This window comes from Delphinus delphis, chromosome 8, assembly GCF_949987515.2.
Source record: "Delphinus delphis chromosome 8, mDelDel1.2, whole genome shotgun sequence".
NCBI classification, from domain to species: Eukaryota; Metazoa; Chordata; class Mammalia; order Artiodactyla; family Delphinidae; genus Delphinus; species Delphinus delphis.
Genome location: NC_082690.1, coordinates 45,959,068 through 45,973,346, shown reverse-complemented (window position 1 = coordinate 45,973,346; position 14,279 = coordinate 45,959,068). Strand labels below are relative to the sequence as shown.

General features: G+C 40.5%; 1 protein-coding gene across 1 annotated transcript in view; it reads right to left on the bottom strand.

Annotated features, from left to right (window-relative positions):
- Nucleotides 1-4,553: 4,553 nt before the first annotated feature.
- The window catches only part of RAB38 (RAB38, member RAS oncogene family), a 72,288-nt gene continuing 62,562 nt past the window's right edge, over nt 4,554-14,279 (bottom strand). The window contains exon 3 of the mRNA XM_060017241.1: nt 4,554-7,953. Coding sequence (XP_059873224.1) covers nt 7,801-7,953 — 153 coding nt within the window. The 3' untranslated portion in view covers nt 4,554-7,800. The remainder of the gene's footprint in view (nt 7,954-14,279) is intronic.

Here is a 14,279-nt window from a genome sequence, read left to right as displayed (position 1 = left end):
ATGTCTTTACATATTTCCCTACTAATAGAATATTTGAGAATATTTGAAGTAAAGCCTCCAATGCTTATAAAAATCTCCTGTTTAAGTGGGAGTTATTATTGTAAATACACTTTACAGACCTGGAGGAGCTCTCATATACTCTCGGTGGGAATGTAAATTGGTGCAGTTACTATGAAAACACTATGGTTTTGCCTCAAAAAATTAAGAATAGGGACTTCCTTGGTGGTCCAGTGGTTAAGAATCCACCCTCCAATGCAGGGAATGCAGGTTCAATCACTGGTCGGGGAATTAAGATCCCATATGCTGCAGGTCAACTAGGTCCGCACACCGCAACTACTGAGCCTGCACGCTCTAGAGCCCACATGCCACGACTAGAGAAGCCCTCACGCCACAACAAAGAGCCCACGCGCTGCAATGAAAGATCCCGCGTGCCGCAATTAAGACCCGATGCAGCCAAATAAATAAATATTTTTTTAAAAAATTAAGAATAAGACTACCATATGATTCAGCTATTCCACTTCTGGGTATTTACTCAAAGAATATGAAAACACTAATTTGAAAAGATATCTGTACCCCTATGTTCATCATAGCAGTATTTACTACAGCCAAGATATAGAAACAACCTAAGTGCCCATCAATGGATGAATCAATAAAGATGTGTCAGACACAATATAATACTATGTACACAATGTAATACTAATCAGCCATTTAAAAAAGATGAAATCTTGCCATTTGCAACAGCATGGATGGACCTTGAGGGCATTATGCTAAGTGAAATAAATCAGGAGATGGGGAAGTACAAATACAGCATGATTTCACTCATATGTGAAATCTAAAAATAATTAAAAATAAATGGACAAAACAAACACACATATACAGAGAACAGAATAGTAGTTATCAGAGAAGAAGGGGGTGGGGGGAGGGCATGGGTAATGAGGGTCAACTGTATGATAATAAATGGAAACTAAACTTTTGGTGATGAGCACACTGTAGTGTATACAGAAATAAAAATATAATACTGTATACATAAAACTTATATGTTATAACCCAATTAAAAAATGGTTAAAAAAAACATGGACCTTGAGGACCACGTACAGAGATACATGGGCACAAATCTAACTCCACTTTTAATTGTGTGGCTGTATTAGTCAGTAGAGTCTGAATTTCAAGTGGCAGAAAAGCAACTCAATATGCCTTAAACCGATGAACAAAGAAACCAAAGAGGAATTTATTGCTTCATGTAAACTAGCAAGTTAAAGTTAAATCAGGAATCACATAGAGCTGGACCAAGTCCCATTTAAGTCACATGGGTTGTTTTTTTTTTCACTTCTCCCTGCCCTTCTCTCTCTCAAGCTTGCCTCTTCATCTCTCTGTGTATTGGTGTGTGCTCATCTAACTGTCGCATGTCACATGGGGTAAGAAAATAATGGTCATTTCCTATGACCCCTTTCCTAAAGTGTTGGTGGGGGACGGGGGAAGGCACAGGAGAGGACTCTGCATGGTTCAGTTGGATCACAAGCTCATCTCTAGATCTGTCACTTTAGCTGGGAGGAATGAGGTCCTTTGATTAGGAGACCAAAAAGGCAGATACATGGACTAGGAATCCTGCCAGAAACACATAATACGTGTGGATATTGTTTTTTATCACTGTTTTCTTATCCATAAAATGGGAAATCACTCTCCCCTCAATAGGGTGGTAGTGATGATGAAATGACATTATGTTTGGAAAAGATATACTGTAGAACTGAGCAATAAATGATAACTATTAACAGTTATAACAGTAAAATAAAAATGAAGACTGCTGTGTAGTAGAAACAGAAACAACCTTCTTTTCTTGATCTAGACAGATATCTTTTGCTTGTCTTGTTAACCCACCTCCCTCTCCCCGAGGAAAGAGCAAATTTAAAGAGCAGAGACCCATGACTTTTATTCCTCATGTTTCCATGACAACTAACACAGAGAAAGGAAAGAAACTAACATATATTAAGCACTATGCATTTTAGTAGAGACCCTGACATGTGATCTACTTAAATGCACCAAACACAGCAACTTGCTCAGAGCAGTCATTTGATAGCTATTTGTTCAATAAATGTAAATTGATTGATGTTATACATCTGGCATAAGGTAACTTCTTAAAAGTTCAAGACGAAGCAGAACACATTGTATTGTATTACAAGTAGTAGCAACTCTTTGACATTTCACATTAAAAAAAGAACTTTCATCAGGTTTCTGTAAATTCTTTTGAAAGCAAATTTTGTCCTAATAGAAAGCGTAATCTGGGCCAGCTGGAAATTTGAATTCCAGAGTCTTATGTCTACCATTACAGTTTCACTGAGGACACTGCATTTAGGACTATACTAAGGCTTCTGCCCGGGGATTATTATTCTGAAAAAGCAATCAAATCGAACAAGATAAGTTGATTTGTTGAAATGGGAAATTTCAGACTCATCAATGCAGTGAAATAATGTACGTATGCTTCTCAGAGTTATTTGCCCTCATCTTTGAGAGTTGCTGTGGCTTAGTCTATCAGCACTTCTGACCTGTTTATTGGGATTTCTCATGCTTTTTTCTCTTATAATATTGGGGAGTTTGTGGTGCTTGGAGATCCCAGAAAGACAAGAATATTTTCAGACAGAAAAAGCTGAGATGCAGCTGAATCTAAACACATGTATAATGCTAATTCCAACATCTGAGTGCAAGTCATGAATGGAGAAGTGATGACTTAATAGGTAGCTGAAAATAGTGGTATAAAGGTACCTCCTAGGATTCCTCCTCTGGAATAAAACCAGGACTGTACTCCATAGTGGGGTTAACATATTGCAATGGGGGAAACAAGAACCTCATACTGCTTTCTCCTATGGCCTTACTTTTTCCTTGTCATAGCTTTATTCCTATTTATTTGCACACTAGACATGTCACCCTAATTAAAGAATTAGGCTGCTGGGTTGGAATCCTTGCTTTGCCGGTTGGTTTCTGCACGAGTTTTGCCAAGTTGCTCAATATCTCTGTACTTCAGTTTCTTCATATATAAATTGAGGAGATGAGTATTTTCGTGGAGGGTCATTGAAGGAATTGAATGACATAATAAAGGTAAAGTTATAGATCAGTGATTGTCCCACAGTATGTGTTCAATAAATAACGGTTGATATATCACTATAATGTAGCATGTGTTTGATGATTAAATCAATCAAGAGCTGTGCAAATTGGAAAAAATTGGTATTACCTACAAAGATCAACAAGGCTGCAAGGTTGTGCCATGATGCTGATCCTTAAAGAATGGGTGGGTTTCCAGGCAAAGAAAAGAAAAGAATATCACAAATAATAGGAAGAGGCAGCTGAACAAAGTAGTCCAAAGTGGCTAGATCCCAGTGTTCCAGGAAGAAGATGGTAGGAACATATATTCTATTTCCTTAAATACAATTGGAGCTGCAGTCCCCACATCTAGAAACAAATCATGTTTTCAGAAGAGATATCTTGGTTTGAACATTTGACTTCTCTCTTGACACATGGTCAACTGTTTACATGTTTGAGTCTCCTACCTAATCTTTGGAAGCACTGGTAGAGGAGTAGAGAAGTGAGACGGGGAAGGAAAGGAAACCAGAAAGGGTGTGATAATGCAGGTTACCACTGTGTGGAATTTTGCCCCAATCCCGCCTGCTGGGGATCTCTAAGTGAATAGAGCAAGGCTCAGATCCACCCTACTTGAGGGGTGAGGAACCTGGAGTATTTATCTACCAGTTTATGTCTATCTCAGATGAGGCTGCTCCTGGAGGTCTTAACTCTGTAGCACTCCCACCTGTCCAGCATGCAAGACAAATATGCTTCATGCACCCAGAGAACATTTTAAGGCAGAGTTGCGGGGATTTCAGGGGATTGCAATGGAGGCCATACGCTGAGGGCGTACGGACACTTCCTTTGCTATGGCCTACAATAGCCCATACTTTGCACTACCCAGATTCACTCATGCTGCAGGTTAAGTTCATTCTGTCCTTTCACTGATTATTTTAGGAGGTCACTTGTCACAATTCCACAAGAGGAGGCCTATAGTCTCAACTGTTGTAGTTAATCTTGAAACCATAATTGATATTTGTCGTTTCCCTCCTTTATTACCTCCATGCCCTCAACCAAACGGCTTCTCGTCTAGGTTCATCGTGTGGTGCAATAACTCTGCCTTTTATCCCTGAGAGAATGAGTCCCTGGTTACTTGTCCTCATTAAGATATTGTTGCTGCCATTGCCCTTTTGTTTCTCACCAGGGACGCATCAACAGACAGGCCAGTGAGTTGCATGATTTCCAGACATATTCCTCCCTGCTCCATTATTTAGCAGCAACCTTATGTCCTCCTCATAATCAGGATGAATTACCCCTGTCTGTGTAGTAACTGCCTTCTCTGACTGCTGGCCTGTGGGCATAAGAGCCAAGAAGAATCAGGCAGCAGCTGAAGCTGCAGATTTACTGTGTGCCCTGGTAGACATATCAAGACTTCTAACTCTGCAGAACTGGAAGTTGTAAAAAGGGGAAGGCCACTTTCTTTTTCTTTTAAATTTATTTTATTGAAGTATAGTTGATTTATAATGTTGTGTTGATTTCTGCTGTATAGCAAAGTGATTCCATTATACATATATAATACATACACATTCTTTTTCAAATTCTTTTCCATTATGGTTTATCATAGGATATTGAATATAGTTCCCTGGGCTCTACAGTAGGACAGGAAGCCCATTTGCTTAAGTGGATTATTTAAAGAGCTAGTGGGAGGCTTCATTCCTACTTCCACCTTTCGATGACAGCTATTCAGGACTCAGCACTACATATACTAACATCATTCAATAGTACAACCACGTCTTGAACCTTAACCATGTAGGGTGTCATTCCCAGCAAAACACAACAACATATTTACAATCTCAGACCTGGTCTACAGAGAACAGTCACCACTGAGCTTCTCACTGAAGCTGCCATACCTCTCTGGGGACATTCCTTATTGCTTTAGTGAAGGGAGTGTCTTCTGGACTCTCCTGGGAAACGAAATCAACCTGTCGTTTCTCTGACGTTACAGAATAAATACATTATAACATGCCCACCTCTCTGAGACCTTGTTACTCTTCTCCAGTGCTTTGCCAAGGTAGTTCTGGCAACTTCACATCATTTATTTTAGGCTAACATCCTTTCCAAGCTTCAAGGAGCTATTCCAGTAGCACATTGGGATCAGCTCCAAGTATACTTGCCAGAATGTTAAAAATTAACTCATGAAAGAGTGCTCTCACAGAAATAATGATCTGGTCTTACATTCTGTCCTCCCTGATCTAGCATCTCAAGACCAATTCCTCGGAATGTTTTCCAGATACTAGTAGCATTTATTAGCCAGGTTCTGTAGTTCACTTGATTAATCATCCATTTCATGCTACAACATAGATCATACTTTTCCACTCAGGTCATACTGAGACTTGATCCTAATTATTGGTCTAGAAGCAATGAGGGGAGATGGGAGCAGAGCTTGAGAAGGGAAACATCACTATATAAAACATCCTACTGAGCTGAGGCTTTAACATGGTAATTGACTGTTCTCCAACTGGAAAGGGTAAGGGCCTCTTTTTCTGGAGCAGAGTTTCAGAAGATTCTCTGGGTTCAAGACTCTTAAGAGCATCTACCCAAATATCTCCTCCAATGTTTCGGTGTCTGACTCTTTCGCTATAAAGATCCTGATTATAGTGGAGAAGACTTGCTAGCTCTGTGAATTTGGCCTCCTTTATAATTCCACTTTTCCTAAAATTAAATCTTAGACCTGATTTTCAACATGGTCTATCCTGTAGCTGAAGGAAACGAAGGTCATTTTGATTGTTGCTTGGAGGTCTTTAAATTTTTACACCAGATCTTGAGTTGAGTGTTGGCTGACCCAAGTCTGTAATTTTTTTCCCTGTGGAGTTTTATGGAAGTTAGCTCTGCAATCTCATGTCTTTCAAATACAAGAGCAATAGGATTTTACATCTGTCTGTATTCCATCCCAATCCACCTCATGAGAGTCTTAGTAATTATGGTGCTATAGCCTGCCAGGGATTAGCTCCCCTACATTATCCACCAGCAAGGGGGTCCCTGCTACCACCTGGTAGTGAATCACTCAGTTCAAACGCTGGTATTGAGGATCTGCTTCCTAAACCACCTCTGTCCCAACTAACTTAGGCGAGGTTTGGGTTCCCATAGAAGACCCTGAAACAGGATTTGAGTGAAAGTAGTTTATTTGGAAAGTGACCTAGGAAGCACCAGTAGAGGAGTGGGGAAGTGAGGAAAGAAGGAAATGAAGCCAGTAAAGGTTGCAGCAGGTGGGAAGGTTTCCCCTGTGGGAACCAAGGACCATTAGTACCACTGGGGCTGTCTAAGAGGCTGCATAGAGCATGCCTCAGAACTGGTCTTCCCAAGAGACAAAGACCCTAAGGTATTCACCCCCCAGTCCCTGCTACCATTGGTTTTGGGCTGTCTGGAGACATTAACTCACTGGCCTGCCTGCCTCATGCGTCGAGAGCTCCAGAGGCCGGAGAATGCCCTTAGGGAAAGGGTCACAAAGACAAATAATAGGAAGCTGTGTGGTTGGTACTTATGGAAACAATGACTGCCAAGATAATAAGGAAAGGATACCCCAAAACATCTGTTCCAAAGCTCCTGTGAGTGCATTATGAATATTAATGAAAAAATAGTGCCTTTAAACAGTAGTAGCTACCTGCAGCATACCTGCACCACAGCCATTGTGTAAAGCAAGATATCACCATGCATAGTTTAGTTGTTTCTCTGTATGTTGATTAGCTTGGCACCTTTCCTGACCAGAATATATGAGGATATATTCCTCTGCTTAACCAAAAATGTGTATATGTACTGCTTGCTTTCCTGACCTAAATGCCAATGTGAACTGTAGACATAGATGCTTTGAATTCATCTCCGTTTTAATAGTACCACTCCTTTAAGTGCATATTTTGCATCTTTTTGGAAATTAAATTTTAGAAATGGGTCTTGAGAACTATGGACACACAGTCAACAAAAAAGTTTAGAATACTAAGAAACTTAAAGCACTTGCAGAAATAAGGAAACAGCATCTTTTAATGTTTTATTTTCACTTGTGAAAATATATATAATATGTATGACACGCACAGAAGAGTCCCACAGCTTGAGTGGGACTAAAAGAGAAAGCTAAAAGAAAGGCACATACCAGGGGCAGTCTTTTCATAAAGTTTTCAGTTAAACCAACATTCAGGGCATGGCAAGGGACAGTAAAAGCAACAAAAGCACAGGAAGCCTGTGTACATGGCTCTGAAGAGCTAAATCAGAGACAACTTTAGGTCTGTTGAGAATTGAGGTCATCTCTGGAGAAAATACTGTTTCTACTTAGTAGGCCTGTCAGACCAGCAGAGGATGTACTGAAATCTGAACAAAGACACCAGGGGCAAAGTGAAAACCGATGCTTAACTTGACAGCTAGCCTGTTCCTCTCCCCCTTCTCTTTCAGACCTGAGGCCTTGGCTGACTCAAAGAAGCAAATCACCGGGCCGACTCTGGCCCTGCACAATTATGGTCAGCTACAAGACAGAATTTTGTAACAGACTAAATATTTTAAAAGCTTGTAAACACTGTGCTGATGCTGAGAAAAACATAAAAAGAACATTTGCTATTTCTCTTAGAGGAAAGATACAGGCACAGATCTTTGGCTTTGCCCCAGATGTATCCCTATCCTGATATTTGCCCAAAACGGTAGGAACTGAGACACAATTCATGAGATGATTGGATCACTTCCATCATACGCCAGCATAGGAGCCTACTAGGATTTAGCACAGCTGGAGCAGCTGACAACCCTGGGAGATGTGAGATGGGGCTTCACGATGTCAGGCTGAATGGATTCCATCAGGTCACACTCGTTCGCAAGTATATGTTTCACCAGGCATCTGGAAGCTTCATCAATGTTGATATTTTCCTAAGGGGAGAAAACAGCTCTTATTATTCAGTATTCTACAACGATGCTATGGCAGAGATTTATATGAGACAAAAGGGCAGTATTTAAATATCTCTTCCTACACCCTATCCGTGCATCCTCTTTTTATTCCCTTCACTCTCATTTATTACCTCTAAGAACTTTACTCTTTAGTCCTTCACAAAAGTGAAGTATGTATTTGTTTTGTCACTTAGGAGGAATAGTGTTTGGTGGGCTCACTTAGTAGACTGAATTTAAGTTAGAGGGCAATTTTCTTATTTTGACATACTCTTACATTATAGAATAATATTGTAGAAGACACAGTAAGTCTTCAATGTAAATTAGGTTCATAATTGCACTCTGCCACATACTACTTTTGTGAACTTGATATGAAACAGGAATAATAAGACACCTCTTGCAGCAGTCATTAGTGGTTTCACAAGTACTTCTGGCTTTCTGCCTTCCAGTCAAATGGTAGGAGTGCCCTGCTCTGACCTCTTTGAAGTTAGGCATGGACACGTGACTCTCATGGGACAATGAAATGGGAGGATAAATGATGTGTCTCATTTTCACTTTCGTGTAGAAGCAATAAGAGACAATGCTCAATTCACCATGTTCTTTTCTCCCTGCTTCTGCAAACATGGAAAGCACAGAGATGGAAATTCTCTTGGCCTAAGTCTATGAATGAGGTTCAAAAAGAACCAAGTATCCTATGATGATTCATGTAGGATGAATGAGAATTATGACTTTAAGCCACTGAGATTTGGGTTTTTTTTTTTACTGTGACATTACTTAGACAATCCAGGTGGACATAACTCTTCAAAGAAAAATATGAAATCAGAAATATGAATCTAGTTTCAAGAATGAACTAAGCTTCAACTTGGAGAAAATATGGAGCAAACCTTTGAATCTAAAATATATTGTTTCATTCTTGGGAATCCATTCCATGGCAATAAAAGCATTTGTGCCTCGGGAAAGATGTACAAGAATGTTTAGTGTAGAAATTTTCATAACCAATAAAGAAAGAAAACAGAAAAACTGGAAAAGCTGAGGACGCTCATGAACAGGAATGCAATACACACAACGTGGAATATTATGCAATCGCAGAACATGGATGAACCTTGAAAACATCATGCTAAGTGAAAGAAGCCAGTCACGAAGGACCACATATTGTACGATTCATTTACATGAAATGTCCAAAACAGGCAAATCGAAGGAGACAGAAAACAGATTGTTGGTGGTTGGCTAGGACCGGGTGGGGAGAGGGGTTGTAGGGAATTGGAGTGATTGCTAGTGGATGCAGGGTGGGTGGCGTTTCCTATTGGAGTGATGAAAATGTTCTAAAATTGGTTGTGGTGATGCCCGCACAACTCTGGACATACTAAAAACCATTGGATTGTACACCTTAAAGGGGTGAATTGTACGGCATATGAATTACATCTCAATAGAGTTAGAGGAAAAGAATGAGATTACTGGGTCAAATATATATATATAGTTTATTCAGTAACTATAGATTAAGTTGCCTTTTCTCTGTTAGTCAGAAAACTGAGAAATACAGAATATTTACTACTAATATACTAAACAAAAAACCTTGATCTCTTGTAAAGTCAGATTTGACTGTCTTTATCACAATTTGTAGAACTTCTCTGATGTGTCTCCTTATATTCAATGGAAAGAGAGAAGGACATTTTTGTCAAATTGTTTTGCCCCAAGGCCTTGTTGCCCAATCTGAAGTATAACTACTTATACCTAATTTTTGTATGTATGTCAGCGTTGCTGATATATTTTGAGATCATTGCGTGAAATCATATTACATGGAAGATGTATTGCATGAAATCATATTACATGGAAAATGTAAGAGGTAGTGATGTTTTCCAAATGGTATCTATGGCTAATGCAATTAGGTGTAAATATTCATTAGCACATTTCCGATCATTCAAGCCCAACCCTGAGCTCACTTGCTATGAAAGCTTAAGGTAACTTTTCAAGTTCCAGAAATAACAAACCTCTCCCATTTACAGAGCCTTAATAAAAATTCCTCTGAGGGTTTCTAAATCTAAAACAAGGTGAAGCTCTGGTTGCTTTTTTGTTTGTTTGTGATGTTGCTGTTACTCGTTTTTATACCTGACCAGAATTCACGTCTCTGAGCTTCCCTTTCCTCATCTGTATGACGTTCTCGATGAGAATACTTATCTAATAAAAAATTGCTTTTCTTTATGGGATGCAGGGGTTATTGGTGCTTTCACAGTGCTGGGCACTTCATATACATAATCCTATTTAAACCCATTTAAAGCCCTATAAGACAAGGATTAGTTTTTTGTTCTTATTTATTCCGTTGTTATTGTTGGGGTAGAGGTGAGAGTGACCTTTCTCCCTTCAGCTGAAGTATCTGCCTTACACCATGGAAACCAGTCCATAGAGAGTAGCCATACTTCTGCCCTCTTCCCATCGCCCATGCTCACCATGCCTTCTGTCACTCTTCTTCCTAGTATCAGGCCCAGGGATCACGTTGAAACTACCTGCTCCCAGGAAGTAATCTGACGTAGGCAGAGTCTGGATCTTTGGGACAGACCCAGGTCAATGCTTTGCTCTCGGGTCCAGCCACTTGTTTACGTGATCAGTTAGAAGCCTGGCCCATGGTCTTCCACTGCCTCTTATTCAAGGAAAGTGGGGAAGTGTAGCCTCACTTAGCCTCCCAGGCCTTGGCCTCTAGGGCCAGCACATCTCACTAAAGAAGCTCTAAATTTGGGTGGTCTGAAGATGTTTTCCTAGCGTTTAATGAACATATACTTTGATTCTCTTTTGCCTATTGCTTGTGTGTTGGGAAACGAGCCCCAAATACCAAACACAGGATATCATCATATCTGTTTACAGGTAAGAAAACTTAAGTTTAGAGAGATTAAGAGACCTCCCCCACAAAAGCATGCAGCAGATGGGTTTGAGGGCCAAAACTCACACCCAGGTGTTTCTGACATCAAAGCCTGGCTCTTACCAAGCTATATTCCTTTTCAAGACTTTTGAAAATCAAGTGCAATAACAAATAAAAGTTCTTACTACAGGGTTAGGCCCAGTGGATGCAAAATAAATCTTAGTCCCCTTCTCTTTCATAAAGCAAGTTTTAAGCATCAAAAAGGGCCTTCCTTCACATACAAGTTAGATTTGACAGTAGTATATTTAATACCTCCACTCAAATATTAACATCATAGTTAAATAGGGTTTTCTTTCATTAATGTACAAATTGGCAAAATCTACTAACGAAGAGGGTGAAGTGTGGACAAATGAATGAACATCCATCATCATTATGAGAAGGACAACTAAAACCTAAGCCCAATTAGTGGCAGCATAGCAGAATCATTTTAGTAAAAGATAAGATGATGCTGGTGAAATTGTGACCTTTAACCCACTGAGTAAAGGCTGGCTGGTGTTAGGACTAAGGCAGGAGATTACGCAGGATGGTGTTCTGGACCAAGGAAGCCATCAGAACCAAGGAGCGGCTGTACCTGCTTTTAGATTTTATATAGGAACAGGGTAGCAGTCCATGATGACTGAGTCACAGTCATTCAATTAATATTATTTAGAGCCCCACTAAGTATGAGGCATACAAAGATAAAGAGGTTAAAATAAGCTCTGTCCTTGACTGAGCTTATACTAGCAAGGTAAACAGCAGAGGTATATGGTTGGAAAGGGCATCTGGAGCCGGGTTACTGTAGAGCCTTGAATGCTAAGTTGGCCAGATAGAGTCACTGAGGTTTTTTTGCAACTGAAGTGTCAATAAACACAATCCGATACTAGACAAAACTATATGGACCCTTAGCACTCTTTTTAATTACTTAATCTTTCAGTGAGCACTTAGGAAATACCTATCATGTGTACCGTGGTGCTGGTTGCCATGGCATGCCTATTTCAGATTGGAACCTTCGAGAGGAAGCCAGGAAGAGGAGCAAGTACTTATATTGATCACATGCTTTCTACAAAAGGGTACAATGTATAGTGTCTAGAGGACAGGTCTGAAGCCAAACTCTAATCTCAGCTCCCACTTTCTGCTTGTGTGACCTTGGGAAAACTGTTTCAACCACTCCACTCCACACCTTAGTTTCCTCCTCTGTAAAAAGGGAATCAAGAGATCTGCTTTACAGGCAATTTAAAGTTAATACATGTTAATACTTAGAACATGTGAGACACTTAGAACAGTGAAGGGGATAGGGCCTACATTCAATAAATGTTATCTACATATTCTCCTCACTTAATTATCAGGAGAACATGATAATGTGTGTATTCTATTCCTTCACTTTGCAGCTGAAGAAACTGAGATTGAGTAGGCATAAGTGGCTGGTCCCAAGACACACACTGGTAAGTGGTAGGGCCAGGTGTGAGTCCAGGGAGAACAGTAAACACTAATATTTGCTGTGATCTTTACTATATACTCACTACAAAAAGGCAAGATGTATAGTGTTTACAGCACATGCTTGGAGCCCCTTATCTCAAGTCCCCCTAAATATTTCCCCCAAATAAATAAAGGAACACAGCATGGGCAGGGTGTGTGTTTCCAGCATTAAAAGGGTAAGAAAGGGCTTCCCTGGTGGCGCAGTGGTTGAGAGTCCGCCTGCCGATGCAGGGGACACGGGGTTGTGCCCCGGTCCGGGAAGATCCCACATGCCGCGGAGCGGCTGGGCCCGTGAGCCATGGCCGCTGAGCCTGCGCATCCGGAGCCTGCGCGTCCGGAGCCTGTGCTCCGCAACGGGAGAGGCCACAACAGTGAGAGGCCCGCGTACCGCAAAAAAAAAAAAAAAAAAAAGGGTAAGAAGTTGCAGTCAGGGCCTCAGGCAAGGCTACTTTGCATTGCTGGTCCTTCTGTCTTTCTGTACACCACTGCTGAAATCACAGCCAAGACTTCGGCTAGGAGAAGGAATAGCAATACAGAACTAACTTCCCTCTCCCCTTCTGTGCAAAGTGAGCATGAATAATCAAACCCTGCCTGAAAAAACCATAGGTTTGGACCTTTTGGGCAATTAGATTCCAATATAATTGATTGTGCTACGTGGCAGCCAAGCAGACAAGCCCACATTTTCTAGGTGACTGTTAAGAAGCAGAGCTGCTGGTACAAGTGCAAAATACTACCTGGGAATTTTTATTGATGTTTATTCTAGAGAGCTGTAATAACACCTCCAGGAGCATCTTTTGCTGTAAAGGTAAATTATACATCCTCTGGCTTTCAAGACACGCACACTTAGACTGAATCTGACTGTGATTTATTCACATATTTGCAATATGACAAGATGGTCTATTGTGCTGACTACTTTAGGTTGATGTGTGCTCATGTTTATGTCTCTGCTCAGAATCTTTTAATTTATATCAATAAGCATGCCTGAGAAATAAGCTTAAAATGCCTAACAAAGCCTTTTAGTAAAAACAAATGGTAGTAACTACCGGAGTATTATTGTGTCTACTCCCAGCTGGGCATATAGCAGGTGCTTTACTTATGAGACATTGTTCTCATCCAATCCTCACGAAAATCTATTTAAGAACTAATAGCCATATTTTAAAGGTAAGGAAACTTTAACCTTTAACAAGGTTGAGTAACTTAACCAGAGCGGAACAAGATCTCAGTCAATCTGTCATTCCAACCAAGAGCACCCTAACTGCACTTTCTACTCTGCTCCCATTACATGGCCATACCTCCAAGGATTAAAACAGATATTAAGGGGCTTCCCTGGTGGCGCAGTGGTTGAGAATCTGCCTGCTAATGCAGGGGACACGGGTTCGAGCCCTGGTCTGGGAGGATCCCACATGCCGCGGAGCAACTAGGCCCGTGAGCCACAATGACTGAGCCTGCGTGTCTGGAGCCTGTGCTCCGCAATAGGAGAGGCCACGATAGTGAGAGGCCCGCGCACCGCGATGAAGAGTGGCCCCCGCTTGCCACAACTAGAGAAAGCCCTCGCACAGAAACGAAGACCCAACACAGCAAAAATAAAACAAATAAATAATTTTTTAAAAAAAAACAGATATTAAAATAGTTTTATTTCTAAATCAGTAGTTCTCAGTCCTGGCTGCATATTCAAGTCACTTGGAGAGTTCAAAAAAATCTATTACCAGGACCCTCCTCCCAGACATTGGTCTGGGATGAGGCCCAGCATAAGCATTTTTTTAAAGATCTTCCACTTCTTTAAAATGTGCATCCAATAAAAAGAACGAAATAATGCCATTTGCAGCAACATGGATGGACCTAGAGATTGTCATACTGAGTGAAGCAAGTCAGACAGAGAAAGACAAATATCATATGATATCACCTATATGTGGAATCTAAAAAAATGATACAAATGAACTTATTT